General features: G+C 37.4%; 3 protein-coding genes across 3 annotated transcripts; all 3 read left to right on the forward strand.

Annotated features, from left to right (window-relative positions):
* Window positions 1–1,758: 1,758 nt before the first annotated feature.
* LOC117212548 (nose resistant to fluoxetine protein 6-like) lies at window positions 1,759–6,755 on the forward strand. The gene is made up of 13 exons (XM_033457442.1): window positions 1,759–2,213; window positions 2,722–2,966; window positions 3,054–3,247; window positions 3,364–3,485; window positions 3,592–3,834; window positions 3,930–4,137; window positions 4,223–4,388; window positions 4,475–4,554; window positions 4,627–4,722; window positions 4,796–4,925; window positions 5,001–5,175; window positions 5,308–5,450; window positions 5,539–6,755. Exons 1-13 carry the CDS (start codon window positions 1,988–1,990, stop codon window positions 5,686–5,688), a joined length of 2,178 nt encoding a protein of 725 aa, XP_033313333.1. The 5' UTR covers window positions 1,759–1,987; the 3' UTR covers window positions 5,689–6,755.
* A 4,088-nt stretch (window positions 6,756–10,843) lies between these two features.
* On the forward strand, window positions 10,844–13,661 carry LOC117212552 (nose resistant to fluoxetine protein 6-like). The gene is made up of 9 exons (XM_033457446.1): window positions 10,844–11,093; window positions 11,659–11,903; window positions 11,995–12,188; window positions 12,311–12,432; window positions 12,539–12,781; window positions 12,877–13,084; window positions 13,170–13,335; window positions 13,422–13,501; window positions 13,600–13,661. Exons 1-9 carry the CDS (start codon window positions 10,868–10,870, stop codon window positions 13,607–13,609), a joined length of 1,494 nt encoding a protein of 497 aa, XP_033313337.1. The 5' UTR covers window positions 10,844–10,867; the 3' UTR covers window positions 13,610–13,661.
* On the forward strand, window positions 13,641–14,311 carry LOC117212554 (O-acyltransferase like protein-like). The gene is made up of 3 exons (XM_033457447.1): window positions 13,641–13,669; window positions 13,743–13,872; window positions 13,958–14,311. The coding sequence occupies exons 1-3, from the start codon at window positions 13,641–13,643 to the stop codon at window positions 14,189–14,191; spliced, it is 393 nt and encodes a 130-aa protein (XP_033313338.1). The 3' UTR covers window positions 14,192–14,311.
* Window positions 14,312–23,871: the final 9,560 nt, after the last annotated feature.

A 23,871-nucleotide genomic window follows, 5' to 3' on the forward strand; every position in this document is an offset into this window, starting at 1 on the left:
ACGATATCATTGATTGTTATTGCTGTACGACTTATATGGTATAATTATTCTAGTTGTGCCTCAGAAAATATTTTAGAATGTATACTTTATTGATCAAACCCTGTAAAATACTTCACTGGAATTTTAATTACATAACATTCTATAGACGTCTAGACAAATACATCTATAACAATAATAATTAATATTAATATAAAATAATAATAAATTGTCTATAACAAATATGTTTACAGATGACATTTTAAGACGTCCGTACTCATTAAAGCGCTAATAAAATGTTGATTATTCCTGTTGCGAAATCTCTTTAACGAGAAGTTTCAAAGTCTTTCCTTGAACGAGTGGATTATCAGTATCGCTAGAGAAAGTTTCCCATAAATCGTCCACGTGTATTATACAAGAGATGAGATTAATGCAAAAAATTCATTGTATATTAGAGGAAATGGGATCCCATTTTACATCCTCTACACGATCCGAACTATTATACAAATCAGCGTTCGTGAATATCGAGAAAAAGAATAAATATGCAATTACATTTACATTCGAACAGGAGACAAAGGTCGTTACGTTTTGCTTATGTTAATAAGTTTGCAAGTCGTATGACACGACTTTAATAAATGAAAATATATTATTGAGGCGCATGGATGCCAAAGAAATTGCAATAATATTTCTCATTGAACCTTTAACTCATTTTTCGCTGAAGTGAAAGCGTTGCTTCCACTTAGAAGTTGGCACGACATCGATCTAGAAAGAAAGAGAAGAAGAAATAGCCTACTTCCTCTACATCTAACTGCAAAACGTAAATATATTATAGATAACATCAATTTTATATCGCAAACAATTAACAGAAGGTTATTCGACATGCCAAAATAAGTAAAAAATGAACAACTAAATATTTTTGTTTCAAGTCTCGTTTTCAAGAAAATACAGTTCCTACATGTTTAGGTAAGAACTGGCCTGGCACGCGCAGATGATAAATTTTTTTATTGATTTTTTACGAAAAGAAAGAAGTTTCCTCGAGAAGGTGAGAGAGAAAGAACAGAAACGAAAAAAATCGAGTAAAGATTGAACGCCAGAACGTGGGCAGTTGTCGCCTGCCGATATTGTTACATATATCATCCCGACAGCGTATTTCGCCAAAGTTTTCCTCCTTCAAATTGTAAACAAAACAGGACTTGTAAGTTTCTTTTGACTGCAGTATCTTAACTGCAATTTTTTCTGCAGTATCGCCCGCCATCGTTACATTTTCTGTTAGACTTTTAGTTTCTTAAATGAATTAAAAAATGTAAGTAGAAAATGGCCCTTAGCGGTCCTTTTCACTTTGATTCTAATTCACACGTATTTATGTATTTACAATATTAACGACAATACATATCATTCTACTCCTGCAATGAGCTAACTGCTATTGTAAAAGCACAAAACACCCGTAAAGTTGAAAGCCCGCAATTATTTTCGAAATTGGTTCATTTCGGGGATCGTTAATTCTGGGGGAAGGGGGGGGGGACGCTTAGCAGATTCGGCATTACGTCATAAGACTCTAGTACGATCAAATATTGAACCGTAAAAAACAAGAAATTAAAAATTTTCTCAGCAGAATATTTATATGCTAATTCACATTCGTGAACAACCACGTGATAAGAACATACGCGGTTACTACGTTAATTTAACCGGAGTTTGCAACTGGGAGATCAAAAGGAAGATGAAACATGTGAAATCACTCTCGGCATCCTACGTCATAAATTGTGCGTTCCTTGCTGGATACGGTTAGTCTACCGGCGATCTTCCTAGAGGAAGTTGGTTCCTTATAGTTGAGTTCAACATTCAATTCATATTATCATATTATCATAGTAGTCATATTCTTGATCGACCACAGTAAAAAGTGTGCGACAACGTATTTCATCGTATAAAAGAAAATAATGGACATTTGAGTTTTTAACCATTTTTTTTTCAATAGAGATTTTCAATAATCCGAGTGTAAAATTTACTCCAAAGTATGCAGTACGGAAATATTTCGTCGTGGATATGGTTATCCCTTTTATCATTAACAACGATTTATGTGTCGACCCAAGCGACCACGCTAGACCCAGTGACCATGAGGAAGGTACTTCCGGCGTACGCGATTTTGGAAAATGCTGATTTTCTAAATTCCAGTAGATGTCGGACGGAGATTGATCAATTTCGTAATGCTGTTGACAACCAGATACTTTGGGGTCTAAGAGGTAAATATAACTTTTAAGATATTTTGACGAATTTCGTTCGACAAAGCTACTGCCAGTCCATTGTCAGCAAAGGAAGGAAGGAAATAGACCGAACGAAATATCTATAAGGCTATAACGGTGTACAATTCGAATAATTATACACTGTGGTTGCGATTGTGTTTCGTGACACACAGTTGTTCACATGTGGTACACATCAATTCACCGCAATAACAACAAAAACAACTTGTGTGTAACCGCCAGAATTTTTTCTAGCCCTGATCACGTCGCGATTGTATAAACTGCATAATTTCTCATCGAATCAATTCCGATCCCCGAGAGTTTCTTTGCAGCTTACGCGAGAAACTACTTCCTTCGTTTGATGTGCGAAAGTGGGTTCTCTCAACTAATTGCATCTTCTGGCTTTAAACATAAAACGACAAATTCTGCATTCAACTTCCTTACCGCTTCAAATCCATATGGCCAATTATATCATGAGTTGTTTCTGATGAAATATTATATATTCTTTAAGCGTTGGACACCAGTGGAGTGCCACCCGGGGGATTTCTGAACGGGCACAATTATTGGTTAGGAGATGGCCTAGCTTGCACCGGCCTCTCCCAAAATCTCACGCTGTTTGTCGCGGAGAAGAAACGAAAGAACAATACGATATACCGCAATCCGGACGAGGAGCATCCACCTTTTAAGTTTCACTTTTTTATTGGACGCATGCAGCACAATAGCACTATGCAATATCACCAAGAATTGCCACACGACGTAAGCACGTGGATATCATCCGCAATTGACATATGGAATCAGATTTCCATTATCGGTTTTTATGATTGCGATGAACACTTCTTTTAGGATTTGGTGACACTTGGACTTTGTCTACCGGCTTCCTGCACCAAACACGATGTAGCTACAATGCTAGATAAAGTCATCCATAATGAAACTCTTTTCATTGGAAAACTTTTTGCCATAAACTTCAGACTCCTCGAAGTCACTGATCTGGTGAATGATTATCAATGGCTTCTCTCTTTAAAGATAATCTCCATCATGTACGTAAATTTCAAGCTCTTAATCGACAGTCCGAATTTCTATTCTCAATAGACATAAATACAAGTATCACGATCGGCGTGAATATCAAGTAGAAATTTTAAAACTTTGATTACAGAGGTGTTTTGGTGTTGTTGTGTACTATCGTTATAGGGGCCACAGTATACGATATTTCCGCCCGTCGAAACCGTGTAATCAGCGAAAAGGAAATCGTTGCGCTTAAAAATGGAAATACGAAGGGTAAGCGATACATACAATGATATCTGGTATTCTGCATGTTAAGGATTCTGATCGCCTCGAGTTTATTTCACGGGAGTCTATATAACGTACGGTTAACTTTGAATAGAATTGGAGGACGTGAGAAAAGTAAAATGCAAAGCCAGTGACGATGAATCGGCACTCTTAGAATCAAGGCAACAAAATCACATGAACCAATATCTGCTCTGTTTTTCGCTGCTCAGAAATGTACGGCCACTATTTAAAATACAAGAGGGTACAGAGACTTTGCGTATATTCTACGGTATGAGAGTGTTGGGAATGCTATGGATTATTCTCGGGCATTTGCTCATGTTCGGGTTTCATGTTATGGGTAAGAAATGGGCTACAATCACGCTTGAATTTCATTAGTACATTCCGATTTTTGATATAGCACGACTTATTTAACGACACCAATCGTGTGTGCAGCTAACAAATCGCTTTACTACATGATGGGCGGTGAAATACTCATGGAAATCATAAATAATCCGACGTTTCCGGTGGACACGTTTTTCTTTATGAGTGGTTTTCTGTCGTCTTATATTTTTCTCAAGGAACAACAAAAACTGAAGGGAACACTGTCTATAACAGAAAAGGCGAAAATGTTTGTTCAAATAATCATCAAACGATATATTAGGTATAGATGATTTTAATGTCTTTATGTTGCAATTTATGCGCGATTCAAATACGATGCTAATCAAACAAATACATTAATTTCGTAGGCTTACACCTGCATATTTCGTCGTTATACTGATAGCGATATTAAATTTCACCTGGCATGATCATGTCTCAGCACTTCTCCCCTTTGAGAATCCAAGTGCTAAGTGTTCCAAATATTGGTGGACTAATATACTTTACATCAACAACTTCTACCATTGGAATGACGTAGTACGTATATTTTCTGAGATAATTCATTGTAAACATGTTTCACATTACTAGAAAAGAATCGTTTCGAAGAAAAGTACTGTTTGCAGTGTCTCATTTGGAGTTGGTACCTACCCAATGATATGCAGTTCTTCATATTTGGTACTTTTCTCCTAATATTATCGAGCACGTGAGTTTGAAATTTAGTTTTGTAGTCATTCATTTGCCAGTTTTACCCGGCCACTAAAATCGACTGTTTCAGGCATCGCAATATTGCCACTGGCTTAGGCGTTTTTAGCGTAGTTTTCTCGATAGTATCAGTCGCTTACAATGGATACATCATTAACTACCAGCCATCGTAAGCATACAAAATGTTTAACACTCTTTATAACATAGGGAATATGTAAATATATGAATATTTTCTTTCCTAGGATTGACGAATTATATAACTCGTGGACAGACCTTTATATACGACCATGGTGTAGAATACCGCCATACCTTATAGGAATGGCTACATGTCAGCTTCTTACAAAATACAATTTCAAATTACATTTATCAAAAGTAATGTATACCGTTTATTCGTTACAACTACATTCCTGTACATCTTTCAATAATGCAATTAAATTTATCTTACAGAAAACCTTAATCATTGGATGGATCTTGGCAACTCTATGTAATGGTACGATTCTCTTCGGACTTGATAACAAGAGCATACCCTTAAGTCTATCCATTCTTTATTTGTCCCTGAGTAGAACAGGCTGGACCTTGAGCATTGCCTGGGTGGTAGTTGCATGCACTACGAACCATGCTGGTAATTCGATATTTTTCATGTCACTCATTAATGCGTTAATGTTATTCTTCTTACTGTAAAAATACTCTTTGTGTAATGCGAAGTATTTAACGTCTTGTAAATTACACACAAGTACATTTGATACGTTTGCAGGTATCGTGAAGAAAATCTTATCACTGGATATTTTCGTTATTTTGAGTAAATTTACGTATGGTGCTTATCTTTTAAACCCTATTTTCATACTTTCGTTTCTTTCTTCAAGTTATTATCCTTTCTACTTTGATAAAGTCACCATTGTAAGTATAAAGAAATCATTTCATTTGGACAATTTCGACGTAGTATTAGTACTATGAAATGAAATGAAATAACGTTTCTATTTTTCAGGGTATTCTGTTCATTGCAATCGTTGTTTGTAGCTTCGTTGCTTCTATTTTGTTATCTTTAACAGTCGAAATGCCGTTTGCATCACTTCTGAAATTGCGTACTGGTGCACCAAAAAAAAGGAAAGAAGTTGGTGGTGATAAATTCCACTGAGTGTATTAAATTATTAAATTATTAAACTAATAGCAGGAAGTTGGTGGTGCTAAATTCCTCTTAAATTATTAAATTATTAAACTAACAACAGGAAGTTAACCTTTCATGTGTCAAAATATAGAAAAATATATATGTTTACGACAATGTTGTTTAATATTTTCAAATATCTAAGAAGGGGAATTAATTAAGAGAATTACTTCTAAGAAAGTGATTTGAACGACGAAAAGAAGCTCATATGCAAATAAATATGAATCACTAAAGGAGGAGAAAAAGTCTTTACCGTGCAGTACCTTCTCGCAGTTGCTTTTCCTTCCTAACACTGTCATTTGCCTTGCATGTTAAAAAAAAAAGAGACTTGGAGAACATGATAAAAAGCGCGTAGACAATGTTGCAAGTTCACGTCACAAGACCATAAGGTAAGCACAGAATGATCGAAACCTAACTCATTATTCAGGATTCAAATGCACATAAATGTTCGAGACACCAAGCTGGAAAGTGATGTAGCAGCAATGATTATTTGTCGCAAGGAAGAGAGGCTGACAAAGATTATTTATTACTATGAATAATTGTCAGAGTTAATTTGAACAGATGGTATATAGATTATGTGCTTGATGTAATATGTCAATTTGAATGTAAGATCAGATTTATCCGAAAAATCGTCCGAAGACATCTCGTACGAGACATGTTGGCAGCAAGACACGCTGATTGGTTATTTAAATGTTTTGGAATTTGCGAGGATGTTCGATTCAATGTCATTAGTCATTCTCTTTCTACAAGTGATGAGACCACTGCTCCGGGCACCTGGGTTACGGAGCAACTCAAAAAATTCATGCTGGAATAAGAAGTGGGAGAAAGAGAGAAGAGAGAAGAGTCACAAGTTGCTGATCATTGCAGAAAACTGTTAATTTCTTAAGCGATAGAATAAGTGTTCAAAGACTTCATAACGTTATTATTGCTAGGCAATAGAGACAGAATTTTATGGGTTCAATTATAAAAAGTTGTAAAATCGTATTTATGTAAATGGATAATAATATAAATATAGAATATGAAATAAAATATATTAAGAAATTCTAACTCGGTGTATAAAATTTTGTATACAATAATGTTCGAAGGACATTAGCACGGAACTAAGCCTAAGGCTAAGTCATACAACACATTAAGTGTACCAAATGTTAAAAACGTTACAGATCAGCAAGAAAACCGAAACCATTTTCAGCTAATTTCCGTAAGAAGCGATCGTCAATTTTAGTCAGTGACTTCAAAGAGCTTTACAAAGTGTCGTTTTAGCGTAATATTTCGCTACAGTTTAACCTATACGACAATACATCAGTTTCTCTGATTTAGGATTTAGACTTTTCACACGCTCTACTGATTCCCGATTATATTGTATAGTCCCACACATATGAGTTTTGAACTGGAGCAGAATTTCGGAAATTCTGGCGCTACTGTAAAAATTGTCCATATAATTAAGCCAAAGTCCATAATTTGAAGTTAAAAGATATGTTGATTCATTCTCTATATTTGACGAAACTATACAGTAAATTTGAGAATTTGGTAATTGTAACATTCATTTGAAATATGTCACCCCCAATGGAAAATGATTAAACAACATTTTGGTGAAAACCAGTAGCATTTACTTGTGGAATACCAAGAAACTTTTCATTGTTTTTCTCCTTATATGTATACGGAAAAATTATTCAAAATATCAATTTTTACAACACGTGCAAAAATCATCGAAACAGCAGAGTAGTTAGCTGTTGCGAATTCTCAACTAATTAGCGATCAAGTCAGGTTTGCAACTGATCGGTTGATATCGCGAACCGTGAACGCTATTAACACTCGAGGTAGAGGTAAATTAAAGATGCAGGGTGATATTATGTTTACTTGATTTATTTGCACCGTTTAGTATACACTGGCAAGTTAAGATGTTGACCGATTGAAGAATGGGAAGCTACTATCGTTCGATGATGATGTTGTCGCGGATGAAAATTAGTAATGGGTGTGTCTAAAACACGGAACAAGCGGATTCGTTGATAGCAATTTTGGTTAGGAATGTGGGAATGTCACAGAGCCATATATTACCAATAGAAAATTACCCCAGGGAGGCCTAAAGAACATCCTACAGGCCATCGAAACAACAACGCAGACAGTATCCCAGGGTCAGAAAACAGTAACGGCATGGCCACCTCTGACATGAGAGCCGGCGACACCTCCTCCATAAAGGGTCAAACCCATAGTCTAGATTAGTTCTCGACACTCTCTGTTCTAACATTCTTAACCGTCACTCTGTTGAATTTACATAATAAACTCTGCCGGCATATCTAAAGTCTGAATTTTTCTTACCTTGCTCATGAAACTACGCGAAATCATTCGAACGACGCGAGGAAACGACCAGTGATTTCTTAATTTCATCGCTCCCCGTGTCTTCGACGTGACAAGAGCAACGATCATTGCTACTAATTGGATAGGGAAAAGACAGATGAACTGATGGGTGTTGGCTTCCGCCAATCAACGGTCGGTTGCGGGTGGCGTTGTACATGGGAACCCCGCTTTCCCGTGTTTTCTCGGAATAGACAATAACTCAAAGGAATTCTTCAACTTTAAAAGATATTTGTGTGTTCTTAAGGATCTTAACTATAAAAAATGCTAAAATTTATGATGGCCCTAATCTTCTTACGATTCTTGAGAATCCGCAATAAGGGTGTTTAAACATCTGGTGAACATCTTGCTTAAGGATAGAGGCTGGTTTAAGTAGAGAGTCACAGCACGTAACAGACGGTCACCCAAATCCCGAACAGTTAGCTGTCAGTAAAACGACAAATTAGAGACGCCTGTGATAATGACTGTAGCCATACAAGGCCTTCGTTACGTTCCGGGACCCGCAATAATCCCAAGGAACCATCATCTTGCTAAAATTACAACTAACGACGAACGCGACGTGTATCGCGGCACTGACACAACGATTCCCTTCTCAGCGGCTTTTTTGGTCCATACTGTAGTATCGCGGAAAAATTGCTTAAAAATAGTGACGAAATATATACAGTGTTGCGACAAAGTCTAAGCGCCGACAGGCCGAAAGGGTCGAGAAGCTTCAATAGGACTAATGGCCCATCAATGTGCATTCAGTACCTCAGTCAACAGTCGGTTGCTAGTAAAGAGTCGAGTTGCAAGGAGTTCAGTAGTTGCAAGTGATCGGTTGACTCGATAGCGAGTTCGGAGCAACAGTTTGAATACAGTACAGGTAACACCCACTAGTAACATTAATAAATGCACTGTTAAATTAATACGCCTTTGGCACCCTTCACGTCCTACAATTTACGACAATTATAAATAACAAGGATTTCAACTAAATTTAAGTACGAAAAGTACAAACGTCGTGTACTATATGAAGAAATACGGTATCATTCGTAAACGCGAGCATGATCTAATTTACGCGACATGAGGTCAACAGTCGAAAAGATAATAAATGATATGGAGTGAAAGGAAATAAATGTCATGGTAACTATTTGCAATACAGGAGTTTTAGAACGTCAATTATCCAAACTAATTGAGAGATAAAATAGTTCCTATAAGCTGTGTTTCAGCCAACATTACAAGTATAATTGGACTGAAATAACTTGTTCCATCCAAAGAAACAAAACTTTGCGAGAACGACACAGTAACACCCAAAATCATTCCATTGAACATTCATGGCAATATCTTTAAATTTCTATGCACATCGTAGTTTAAATAGGAGATTTTCCTAATCTTGTAATTTTTCAATTTAGCGGAGTATAACGATTCGATCGGACTTAGTATCGGGATCCTGACTAAGAACACTGAGCAAAGATTTGCTCGTAAAATGCTAATTGTGAATTTTTTCCGTTCGGTGTGGAATCAGCTCACGGATGCCGCGTAAGTAGATTCGGCAGCCTCGTATAATCGTTCAAACGGAAATGTCGATCGGAGGATTATCGTCGACATTAGAAACGGTTAGTTCAGTATCGTTCGTGACTTCGAATCGTCAACTTCTTCACCAGACTTGGCGTAAGAACAGTTCACCTTTAGAAAATAGGGTCTCACTGAAGCTCATTTTTACGATACCATCTTCTCCACCGGACGTGGAGTAAAGAAGTTGTTCAATTTTTGCGTATTCGAAAAAAGCAGACATTTTTGCTGAGGAAATCGTCAAGAAAACCTAGAAAATCATGTCTTTTTCCAATTTAAGAACAAAACTAAATAACGCCAGTGGCATTCTATGCGGGGGGTGGCTTTGTTTAATGCTCGATACAATGGTTGAACGATTGATCACCAGAACGCGCGTAGCAGTCGTCTGCCGATATTGTTGTATATATCATTTCCATAGCGTATTTCGCCAAAGTTTTCCTCCTTCAAATTGTAAACAACACACAACGTCCAAGTATCTTTTGACGCAACTCTAGGCACAAACGTCTGCAGCATCGCGTGCCATAGTTACATTTTCTGTTAGAGTTTTACTTTTTTAAATGAATTAAAAAATGTAAGTAGAAAATGGCCCCATTTTGCTATCCTTCTCACCTTGGTTCCAATTCACTCAATTTCAATATTTATAATATTAACGACAATACATACCATTCTACTCCTGCAATAAGGTAACTGCTATTGTAAAAACAGAAAACATCCGTAAAGTTGAAACCTCGCAATCTTTTTCAAAATTGGTTTATTTCGAGAACCCTTAGTTCTCGAAAGAAACGGTTAGCAAATTCGGTATTACGCCGTAGGAACCTACTACGATCTAAAGAAGCGATAAAAATCGAAAAAATTTTTAATTTGTTCAACAGTGTATCGGCGTGCTAATTGATGTTTTCGGTAAGCCACATGCCGACAACAATACTGACATAATTTAATTGGGGTTCCGTAACTGGGCCATAATCAAGAAGATGAAATATTCGAAATGATTATCGGCGTCCTACGTCATAAATTGTGCGTTCCTTGTTGGATACGATTAATCTTGACGCGATCTTCCTAGAAAATGTTGGTACCCAATAGATGAATTGAACATTTCGTTCATATTATAGTAGTCATACTCTTGATCGACCATAGTATCGAAAGAGCGACAACCCACCTCATCGTATAAGAGAAAATAATGGTTATTTGTATGGTTGACCATTTTTTTCAATAGAGAATTTGAATAATCCGAGTGCAAATCCTATTCCAGAGCATGCAGAACGGAAAAGTTACCTCGTGGATATGGCTATCCCTTTTATCATTAACAACGATTTACGTGTCGACCCAAGCGACCACGCTGGACCCAGTGACCATGAGGCAGGTACTTCCAGCGTACGCGGTTTTGAAAAATGTGGATCTTCTGAATTCCAGCAGATGTCGGACGGAGGTTGATGAATTTCGTAATGCTGTTGACAACCACATACTTTGGGGTCTAAGAGGTAAACAGAATGTTTTTAGGTAGTGTGAATGAATATCTACTGCCGGCCGATTGCGTACAAAAGGAAGGATAAAACAAATCACATTAAATATATAGCACATAATCGTATAACCATAACATACTAACGTACAAACATAAACGGAGATAGAATTCGAATAACTATACACCGTGCTTGCGGCTGTGTTTCGTGACATGTCGCATCCCTTGTTTGCATTTAAAACGCATTTACACCGTGAAAAATTAATAACAGTAAAAGCAACTCTTATGCAACCGCCAGAATTCTTCTAGCGACGATTATGTCGCGGTTGTATCAGCTGCATAATTTTAAGTCGAGTTGAACCTCGACCCTTAGACTTTCTTCGCACCATGCGCAAGAAACTTATTCCTTCGTTTGAAGTGCGGAAAGGTGACGGCCATAGTAGTAGCTGTTTTTCTTATTCTAACGAACAGAATTTTCTGACTTTAAACACGAAACGCCAAGTTCTGCATTCAACTTCCTTACCGCTTAAAATCCTTATTGCCAATAGTATCATCAGATGTTTCCAACGCAGTATATATTCTTTAAGCTTTGGACACCAGTGCCGTGCCACCCGGGGGATTTATAAGCGGACACAATTATTGGTTAGGAGATCGTATGGGTTGCACCATTCTCTCTCAAAATCGCACGCTGTTTGTCTCGGAGGGGAAACGAAAGAACAATACGATATATCGCAACCCGAACGAGGAGCATCCACCTTTTGAGTTCCGTTTTTTTATTGGACGCATGCGGCACAGTAGCACTATGCAATATCACCAAGAACTACCGGACGAAGTAAGCACGTACATATCTCATGTACCAGATTAGCATAACGAATCAGATATATAATGCAGAGTTTTACGACTGTGACGAACGTTTTTGTAAGGATTTAATTACGCTTGGACTTTGTTTACCGGCATCCTGTACCAAACGAGATGTAGCCACGATGCTAGATAAAACATTGCATGACAAGACTCTTCTCATCGGCAAACTTTTTGCTGTACACTTCAGGCTCATCGAAGTCACTGATTTGGTAAATGATTATCAATGGCTACTCTCTGCGAAAATGATCTCCATCATGTACGTAAATTTCAAGCTCCTAATCGACAGTCCAAATTTCAATTCTCAGTCGACATAAATACAAGTATCACGATCGGCGTTCCACTAAATATGGAGTAGAAACCTTAAAACTTTGATTACAGAGGAGTTTTGTTATTGTTGTGTACTACCGCGGCAGCGGCCACAGCATATGATATTTTCGACCATCGAACCCGTATAAACAGCGAAAATGAAATCATAGCGCTTCAAGGTGGAAATACGGAGGGTAAGCGATACATACGATAATACCTGGTATTCCGGATGTTAATGATTCTGATCACCACGAGTTTATTTCACGGGAATCTGTGTAACGTATGGTTAACTTTGAATAGAATTGGAGAACGGAACACAAGGGGAACGCAAAACCGATCACAATGGATCGACACCTCCAGAGTCGAGGGAACAAAATCGCATGAACCAATATTTGCTCTGTTTTTCGCTGCTCAGAAATGTACGGCCACTATTTAAAATACAAGAAGGTGTAGAGACTTTGCGTATATTCTACGGTATGAGAGTGTTGGGAATGCTATGGATTATTCTCGCGCATTTGTTCATGTTCGGGTTTCATGTTATGGGTAAGAAATGGGCTACAATCACGCTTGAATTTCATTAGTACATTCCGATTTTTGATATAGCACGACTCATTTAACGACACCAATCGTGTGTGCAGCTAACAAATCACTTTACTACATGATGGGCGGTGAAATACTCATGGAAATCATAAATAATGCGACGTTTTCGGTGGACACGTTTTTCTTTATGAGTGGTTTTCTGTCGTCTTATATTTTTCTCAAGGAACAACAAAAACTGAAGGGAACACTGTCTATAACAGAAAAGGCGAAAATGTTTGTTCAAATAATCATCAAACGATATATTAGGTATAGATGATTTTAATGTCTTTATGTTGTAATTTATGCGCGATTCAAATACGATGCTAATCAAACAAATACATTAATTTCGTAGGCTTACACCTGCATATTTCGTCGTTATACTGATAGCGATATTAAATTTCACCTGGCATGATCATGTCTCAGCACTTCTTCCCTACGAGCATCCAAGTGCTAAGTGTTCCAAATATTGGTGGACAAATATACTTTACATAAACAACTTCTACCATTGGGATGACCTAGTACGTATACTTTTTATGGCAATCCATTGTAAACATCGTTCGCGTTACTACGAAAGAATCGTTTCGAAGAGAAATACTGTTTGCAGTGTCTCACATGGAGTTGGTACTTGCCCAATGATATGCAGTTCTTCGTATTTGGTAATTTTCTCCTAATATTATCGATCACGTGAGTTTGAAATTTGGTTTTGCAGTCATTCATTGGCCAGTTTTACCCGGACACTAAAATAGACTGTTTCAGGCATTACAACATTGCCATTGGCTTAGGCGTTTTTAGCTTAGTTTCATCGATAGGATCAGTCGCTTATATGGGGTACACTCTTAATTACGAGCCTACGTTAGTATACAAAATGTTTAACACTCTTTGTAACATAGAGAATTTGTAAATATACTTATATTATCTTTCCTAGGTTGGATGAGCAATATAAGACACTGACATACTTTTATCTGCGACCGTGGTGTAGAATATCCCCTTATCTCATAGGAATGGCTACATGTCACCTTCTTAACAAATGCAACTACGAATTACGGTTATCAAAAGTAACATATTCTGTTTCTATCAGTTTTATCGTTACACCTACATTTCTGTGCATCTATCAATAACGTGATTAATCCAATCTTTTAGAAATTCTTAGTCCTTGGTTGGACGTTGGTAATTCTATGTAATTGCTCGATTCTATTTACACCCGTGAACCATAACACGTCCTTAAACTTAGCCATTCTTTATTTGGCCCTCAATAGAACGGGCTGGGCACTGGGTATAGCCTGGCTGGTAGTTGTATGCACTACGAACCATGCTGGTAATTCGATATTTTTCATGTCACTCAGTAATGCGTTAATGTCATTCTTCTTATTGTAAATTACACCCAAATATATTTGATACGATTGCAGGTATCGTGAAGAAAATCTTATCGCTAGATATTTTTGTTGTTTTGAGTAAATTGGCGTATGGTGCTTATCTTCTAAATCCTATTCTTATACTTTCGGCTTTTTCTTCAAGTTATTATCCTTTCTACGCTGATAACGTCACCATTGTAAGTATAATGAAACTATTTTATTTGGACAATTTCGATGTAATATTACTATTGTATTATGAAATAACAATTCTGTTTTCCAGGGTACCCTGTTCGTTACAATGGCCGTTTGTAGTTTTAGTGCTTCTATTCTCTTATACGCAACAATCGAAATGCCGTTTATGCGATTGTATAATAGTGCACGAGGAAAAGCGAAGCGACATAATTCTTCCTGAATTCTTCGCGTTCGTTGTAGATGTATTTATGATGGTGATTATTATAACAAACGTATAACAATCTACGGGAAATGTTCCAAATACCTGTTAAATAAAAATATGTTAAATATACTAAAGTATATGTGAAACGAAAATCGTGATTAGACAGTGTGCGTTAAACTCAAACGCATTGAGAACCTGTCGACTTATTCGACTCACGCAGTCGATGAACTACAAAAATACCGGGTATCAATTCGCGTCGCTGTAATGTTCGTCAGTATGATCGTTCCTTTAAAATGCATTATTAGATTTACGCATCACGATCATTGCCATGCATAATACTTAATTTGACCATGTTTCGTCGCATATCTACTGAAATTTATGGGTAAAGCTAAGCTATTCCTTCTTTACATAAGCAATTATATAAGCACTAAAGAATTTTTGATGATTTTGTAATATGGATGTAACATTGGCATGGCAAGAACTATGAGTTGTAAAAAGTTATGAATATTAAAGGAATTTTTAGAGTAAAGCACAATTCGTAGTTTTTTAATTATCCGTCCTGTTCTATTCCAAGCGCCTGAATAATGTACTAAAGTTTTGTGATTTTTAGCTTTAATTAATCAGCAGTATTAATATTCATCTATAAAATCGACAATCGACTGAGTACGAAGACCGCTACGATGAGAAATCAGACATTCGAGGCACGTACGTTAGGTGAAGCATCAAGACGAGTGAAAATATGGCAAGAACAAGATGGATATCAGGAATTTTAGGAAAAGAGTCATTTTCATCAAAGTTGTGAAAACAGAGATGAATTTTGTTTTCTCAATTCGAAAATTCGTAATTTTGGGCTTATGAAAATTTTCAATTTTCATAACTCAAAAGTATGATATTTTGAAAATTGACAAACTAGGATATTCGGAAACTGGATATTGGAAAATTTGGGATATCGAAATTTATAAAATCGGTAAATTTATCGCTGTTATCGCCGCTGCGTCATTCATGTAACCGACTATTTATATCTATTTGCTATGCTTGGATCAATAAAACAAATCGAAAATTGATATTACTCATCATGCTATTAACCTTTCAACCTGCAACGTCATGTTAGAGAAGTGGTACGTCCTTTGGAACAAACATAAAGAACACGTGCATGAAATTATGTACGTCCTTCGGGTTACAAGCGACACTTTCTTTTCTTCGCCGCATTCGCATGTGCAGACACATTTTCTGGAAAAAGTTCAAAAAGTGATTCGATATTTTAAAACAATTCCATAAATCTGGAATGAACCATCTGCTTAATATATTTAAATGCGTATGGGCCTACGTACTCTTTGTCAACAGCTGAAGGAGAGCAGTTGTATCGATTCTTAAAAACATACCAAGCATAATAAGCACTGCATAAGTTGAGCCAAGGTAGACTACGACTAAACAATCTACAGCCCTGTCAAACCACCTACATTAAAGGTAATAAAACAAGGGATAATTACAGGGGTACATCGTGCATGCAAAGTCAATAGTATCTTCTTTGAAACCAAACATATGGTACTATATCGACGAAGATAGTTTCCAAGTATAAAATACGCTCTGAAAGCCCCCTCTACATCACACAACAAAATATATAATTATATGTATATTAACAGATACAAGGAAATATGCGATAGGAGCGAACAGACAAAGCAAGGCAAAACGGAACAACGTTTTCTTAGATATATGCTCCGAATGAGCTTTTTTTTGCAGGTGCAGAAATCCTCATGGATACTCCGCTGCTGCTAATAATCGGCAATAGCAGAGTAGTGTCGGACTTTTACCGACTGAAACTCCACGATGACCATCCTACGCGTGTGACAGCAGTGCAACTTTCTGTTGCACCCCCCTCCCGCGTCCTCTTGATTGAGTCAGTCCTAAAAATTCCCTGACTGTTGAATTTGGCGCTACGTGGGGCCATTGCCCCTTCTAGTCGGGGTCCGTTGGGACGGCGATGAAGCGGCTCTAGGCCCCCTGATCGCCATCCTCCACCATCGCGTTATCCAACAAGAGAGAGAGTTTCTCATTCTCCCCTTTTCTGCTCGCCCCTTTGCGAGCATAACTCGCTCGCAGAAGAGGCAGACAGTCTCATATTCCTGTGGCCCCCTCAGCATCGCTTCTACGAACGCCGAGGGGGTCAATCTCTCGCCAATGACGTGACGCAGGATGCAGCGGGACCGCTCCCACGCCGGACAATATTCCAGCACGTGCTACGCCGCGTCCCTGCCCTCCCCGATGCCGGAATGAGCTGATGTCACGTGACAAAAGACCGACGACCAAACGATCCTCATAACTCATAACAATTTATGATCAACTATAAATCTATGAACATGTCACCTTTTTCACAAAATTGGAAAAAATTTTTTGAGAAACTTTAACAGTGTCGAAGTTCCGATAATGCATTGGAGTCTTCACCATTTTTTAAACTTTTATTTAGAAAACTTATAACGGTAGATACAGCATGTGGATTGTATACATTATACTTGGTCGTTTCACCTGCTGCCTCGTCTCACGTTTACTAAAGTATCTTATGTGGACCATAAACGTAACGAACACTCGTCTGCGGCCAGATGAGCGTTGCAACGTCCGTCGTAACGTCTGTCATTTGAATGTTTATGTGACGCCAGCCGTAACATAAGGTAAAATGGAACATCTATCTACATTTAAGAAAAAATGGAAACACCTCGTAGTATACGCGTATATTTCTTGCAATCATTAGATTGTAAAATACAATTTTAGTTACTACCGTTGTTTCAATTATTCGATCAATTGTGATAAATAGCATAATTGTTTAATACAGATGTAGAAATCAACGTATATTTCATATAGAAGGGAAACTAGATATAATGCATGGAATGCCAAGGAGAATGGTATATTTATCTATGACTTTTGTTCATGAAATAACAAACCACCATATCAAATTTAATTTAATTTATACTTTTTACTTGTAGTTTTATATCTCTATCTGGGTATCCTCAACAAATTTCACGTTACATAATATATATGTCGGATTAGGGTTGGAATTTTAGGCGTTCGATGAACCTTCACTCAAATTTACCACCGCGGATATAGCTGATATTTATTGGTACAAATGTGGGCACTACAAAAGGCTGTAAGTAATAGCGGCGATCGGATGGTCGAGATGTTGATGACAACGAATTCAGGTTCGATAACTAATCCACGGTCCACGGGATGACGAATGCGACGTGATATACGTATGACTCCACGTACAAGTAAACTTATCTGCATGAACTACAACAACCCCAAATCCAAGTGGAACTGCCCTTATATATTCCTGTCCCCACCTCTCGGGCCAATCTTTGTTTTTAAGGAGAGCCGTATAATCATTCCATGCCTCTGTCAGGTACACGTCCCTCCCTTTACCGTGGCTACGTCCAGTGACCCGCTATGTCACTTCGAGCCCAAACCCATCGTCATAAAGCCAGATTGGAACATTAAAACTATTTCTTATTTTTATTGCTTAAGTCTAACTATAGTAAAAGTCTGGACGAGGGTATTGGGGTTTTCCCAACATTCCAGACGGGAAGTCCCGATGTCCTTTCATCTCCGACATATACTTTTGTTATATGATACCTATAGTAGTTGCATCCAGAGTTAACATATAATTATAGTCTCTTTTTATATAAAATAATAGTTTCTAATTCGTAAGGACAAGGATTTTGTAGCCTTACATGATTTTAAATGGGCGTTCAGTTTTACTCCACTACTTTGACCAAATACTACTATTCGCTTCGAACGAAGAGAAACAAGACATCTCGTTTTCTGGTATGATTACACACGTACAAAAATAGAAATCTGTTATGCTAATGATCATACAACCAACATCATTCTTCCACATACAAGAACATCATTCTTCTAACTTCGAGCTGACGTCGTACAGAGATAGTTAAATTTCGTAATGCTGCGAATAACAAGATACTTTGGGGTCTAAGAGGTAAACAGAATGTTTTTAGGTAGTAAGAGGCAAAAAGAATTTTTAAGATATCTTGACAAACTTCGTTCGACGAAACTACTGAAAGTCGATTACGATTGCGTAAAGAGAAAGGAGTCAAATCAATCAAAATACGGATAATCAATTACGATTCAACAAATTATACAGTCGGTTAAACTCAAAAAACATAAAAATAATTCTTGTGCAACCTCGACAGTTTTCCTGGGGGCAATTACGTCGCGTTACGTCGCGATTGTGTCACATGCATAATTTTTCATCGAATCAACCGTCGAAACAGAAGCATAAGCTGCGTAAAAATGACGACAGTTGTCGCCGAAGTGTATCTCTTTTCACGATCAACTGCTTGCATTACAGAATTATGTGTTTTTGAAGTCGTTTTTGGACACTAGTGGCGTACGACCGAGGAGATTTGTCAACGAGAACAATTATTGGATAGGAGATCGTCTGACTTGCTCCAAGCTCTCTAAAAATCGCACGACATTTCTGTGACAGAAAGTACGAAAGGACAATTCGATATACCGGAACCCGAACGAGGAACATCCGCCTTTTGAGTTTCGACTTTTTATTGGACGTATGCGGCACAATAGCGCTGTGCAATATCGCATAAAATCAGAAAACCAAGTAAGTATACGGATATTTCAATGTTTGCATCTGGAATCCACATATCCAACGATTCGAGTCGCAATGCTACTTGCAATCAATATGTAGTCATCAGTATGATTTATACAGCAAATTAACGATGTATGTTACGACCGTTCGCGGAGAAACGCGATCGCAAGGAAAACGCGTCTGTGAGAGGCATAAATTCTCGTTACGATTCTGATAATCGACGCCACGAATCGGTCGTTCCCTTGTTTCGATTAGGATAACAGAGGTAGTTCAAATGATTGTTACGCTGAATTAACAGGATTAATATAAGCTTCTATTTCCAACAATATTTAGAATTATAATGAACACGTCACAAATGATTTAACGATGATACAATTAGTTTGTTACTGTAATTCGACCCGTCTTTATGATATTTCTCGATGTATTCGTTTGACTAAACAACTTTGACTTATTCGTCTGAAGCTCTCAATGCATTCCAATCCTCAAATGATACTGATTGCCCTTCGATTTTTTCCTTTGTCTTCTCTAGGAGACGACCCCCACTACGTTCGGGTCTCGCAACTGTTTGCGCATATGACCACATATACCACCTTCTTTGTGTACATAAAGTAACGGACAAAAGGCGAATCGATGTTTCTAGAACTCGTTGCTTGATGACAACTATGTGCTTGTCGCTACTTTGTATATATTTTGCCGGTCATGTATGATAATCTGTGCACTGAGTACCACGAGCGACGGTTAGGAACACGGCGTATAGTAAGCCTCGGGGCATAACAATGTACCTCATTAAGACAACTCATGAAATTTACGTGCGACTTCTTATGATTTCAACGAACTACCAGAAATTTGAGATATTTTGCTGTTTTTCAGGATTAGATCCTATACCAAACGCGAAGCCATCATTATGCTGGATGGAGTATTTCATAATGAAATTCTTTTCGCCGAAAATCTTTCTTATACGGACTTGAGACTGATCAAAGTCTTCGATTTGACGGACAATCAACAATGATTTCTCGCTACGAAATTCCACGCTCGTTATTGAAAGTTCGAATTCTTGTCACCGATTGGGATACATGTTATACAGGGTGGTTGGTACAAGCGGAAAGGTGGTGATTCTACGCGAAAAAAGAAGTCGAAAATATAGAATAAAAATTTTTCGTTCGAGGCTTTGTTTTCGAGAAAATCGACTTTGAATTTTCGCTCGGTACGCGTGCACTTTATCGCGTCTCGTTATAACGGATTTCACTGTAGGTCGTTGTCTCGATGGAAAAATTAAAAAAAAAATTTTTTATTCCATATTTTCGACTTCTTTCTTCGCGTAGAATCACCCCCTTTCCACTTGTACCACCAGTTACCAACCACCCTGTATATCGCGATCTGCGTCCGATGAAAAATCGACTAAACTTACGATACGCTTGGGTATTGAGAACACGATAGACATGGAAAATTAAAAACGTTGTCACCATTGCTAAAAGGAACTTTCCCACGGAAGCTGGCGTCATAAAATTGCTTAGGAAGATTCTTACGTTTTGGTCGTTTCAAACGGAACAATCGTTACTTTCTTTTGGACATTGAACAGGCGAAATTTTGATTGGATAAATCGTGGAGGAAGGTGTACTGCGAGTATTTTATAAAAATTTGCACTTCGGTGTGCCATCTTAACATCTTGCTCGACAAGATGCAAGGGTGTAAAACAAAGGAAAAAAGATGAAAAATCGAGCAAAGATCGAGTCGACAAGATTTCAATCAAGCTCTGTGGATGTTCGTCGAAAATGCAAAAGACGACGAGGAATTTGAACGATCCTAAAAGCATTCTTGGCAATTAGAAAACAGCGCGGTCTTGTCGATCAAATAAAACGCACCCACGGTTAATTTTTTCATGTCTGTTTGAGGAACCAGCTCGACGAATGCGGATCTAAGAAACAAACGTTCGTTATGGGTAAAGACTCTTGCGCCGAAGGAGTATGTCGACGAAGGAAAAGATTTTTATTTGTTATGCGTATCCCTCCAATTCGCTGTTCGCAAGGTGGATGGGCGCGTAGCCCTATGCAAAAAGCCAACTTATTTGCAAGTCACTTAACTAATGTGACTCTTCACTTGCACTCTCCCTTCCAGATGTCTCCTCCTATTGAACTCATAAAATTAGCCAAGATTTAGAAAAGAAAAAATATTACTCTGCGGTATTCCTGGACATTCAGCAGGCGTTCGACAAAGTGTGCCATGAAGAAATTTCGCTGAAACTAAAGAAAATCCTACCACACACCTACTACTCCATCTTAATATCATATCAATAGGCTGTTCATGATAAGATACTTAGACGCTACAACCACAACATTTCCAATAGAAACTGACATAGCCCAAGGCAATATCCTTGGACCTTAGTTCACCATCTACAATGCCGATTTCCAACTTTAACAGAAATAACCACGGCGATATTTGCTGATGATATAGCTTTATTGCCGTTTCACGTAGATCCGATAATTCCAAGGTCTCGACTCTGTGGGAAAATGGTTCTACGAATGGCGCTTCAAAATAAATGAAAACAAATTCAGTTATATAATCTTCACGCTGCAAAAATAATTCTGCCCGCAGGCGACCATTCCAATTCCAAATAAAGATACAGTCAGATATCTGGGCATGATTCTGGACAGAAAAATAACATGGAAATGACATATCGTAAATAAATCCAAGCAATTTAAATAAAAATTTAAAAAATTCTACTGGCTCATTGGTAGACTTTCCATCTGAAGCGCGCACAGTAAAATGATGCTATATAAAGACTATATTAAAACCTGTTTGGGCCTACGGGATCCAACTACGGGAAACAGCGAGTAATTCTCCAACAATTCCAATCAAAAACTCTAAGATTCTTAATAGATGCACCTTGGTATGTTACCAACGAAACAATACATCGCGACCTTAAGATATCCACAGTTAAAGAAGAAATATCCAAACTTAGCAACAGATATAATATAAGAGTTAACAACCACCAAAACCCATTAGTTACCCAATTACTTGACACGACGGACCAGATCCGCAGATTAAAAAGACAAAACCCTTTAGATTTAAGCATTAGATGCAACTAGAATCAAACATACTCTAAACTCTTATAATCCAAGTTACAGTATCACGCCAAAATAATTTACTTGTAATTCTCAATGACAATTGATTGTAAAAAGTCTCCCAAATAAAAAAAAAAAAAAAAGTGTAACGCGTGAATCACGTGGCGGTAAAAGTCGATGAAATAACAAACCGGTCAAGACTATCCAGCCACGCATATGAAAGTGGAATGTTAATTGGTCGCAACCAGCGAACGTACACTCCTCGCCAAAAAGATAGTCGCGGTGTGCTATCTTTAATTTCTCAACGACAAGTGTAAAGTTTTTCGTCTGTAACGTATAATATATAACGTTTGTTGAAAATAATTAAAAACATTATGAGATTTAGTGTGTAACAAAAAAAAAATTGTTTTATTTTAAGAACGAAATAATAGCACACTCTGTTAGTATGTTTAGAAATTGCTCAGTAGTTCATGATCTATCAACGAGTAAAGATTACAGTGCAATATTATATAACTTTATAAGAATAGGACGCGGAGAAAAATTAAACGAGTCTGAAAAAAAGCAAATTCTTAAACTAAAACAGCAACAATTATCAGTAGCAGAAATATCGAAAGTAATAAAAAGATGTCGTAAAGTAATACACAATTTCTTAAAAAATGTTGAAGATTACGGCAATTTTGCGTGTAGCTTCCAACTCGAGTTAACAACGAAGCAAATAATTGAAAAATCTAGTGTTAGTGCCAGTGTTTCAAGTGTTCGTCGAGATTCTACTATCCTGCAAAAATATCAAGAAGCTAGAATTGAAAAAGAAACCTTCGTTAACAACGAAACACAAAGCAGAACGTTTACGCTTTGCAAAAGAAAGAATGCATTCGAAAAAGAAATGGAGAAGAGTACTATTTTCAGACGAAAAAGATTCAGTTGCATGGTCCTGATGGGTTCCAATATTATTTTCATGACATAAGAAAAGAGACAATGTCAGCAATTCGACGACAAATGGGAGGAGGCAGCGTGATGGTTTATTATTAGCATGATGGTTATTTCGGTAAGACAAGTATCAAGTTCATCGATGGGAGAATGAATAGTGTCCGATACATAAATGTAATCAAAGAACAAATAAATAATCATGCAGGACGTATTTCTGGAACTGACCAAATCTTTCAACAAGATAATGCATCTGTAGTCTGCACACTCTCAGGGCCTATTATTAAACGTACCTATTACTAAATAAGTATATATGTTTGATAAGTAATTACTGTCAGTTACAATTTATGTTGTTTATTATTTTTTTACTGTACATGTGCTATCATTTCGTTCTTAAAATAAAACAATTTTTTTGCTTACATACTAAACCTCATAACATTTTTAATTATTTTCAACGAACTGCATATTCTTAACTCATAATGTTTTAATATTACATGTTACAGACGAAAAATTTTACACGCGTTATTGAGAAATTAAAGATAGCACACCTCCGCTATTCTTTTGGCAAGGAGTGTCACAAGTAAAATGATAGCGATATTTTACATCATCAATGATGTGTCCTGAATCGAACACGCTTTATCATGCTTCAATTTCATCGGAAACCGTTGAGTCTCTCGAGCTCCATTCGCCATTCGAAACCCGTTCGACGCAGT

The sequence above is a fragment of the Bombus bifarius genome, unplaced genomic scaffold, assembly GCF_011952205.1.
Source record: "Bombus bifarius isolate JDL3187 unplaced genomic scaffold, Bbif_JDL3187 scf7180000008321, whole genome shotgun sequence".
NCBI lineage: Eukaryota > Metazoa > Arthropoda > Insecta > Hymenoptera > Apidae > Bombus > Bombus bifarius.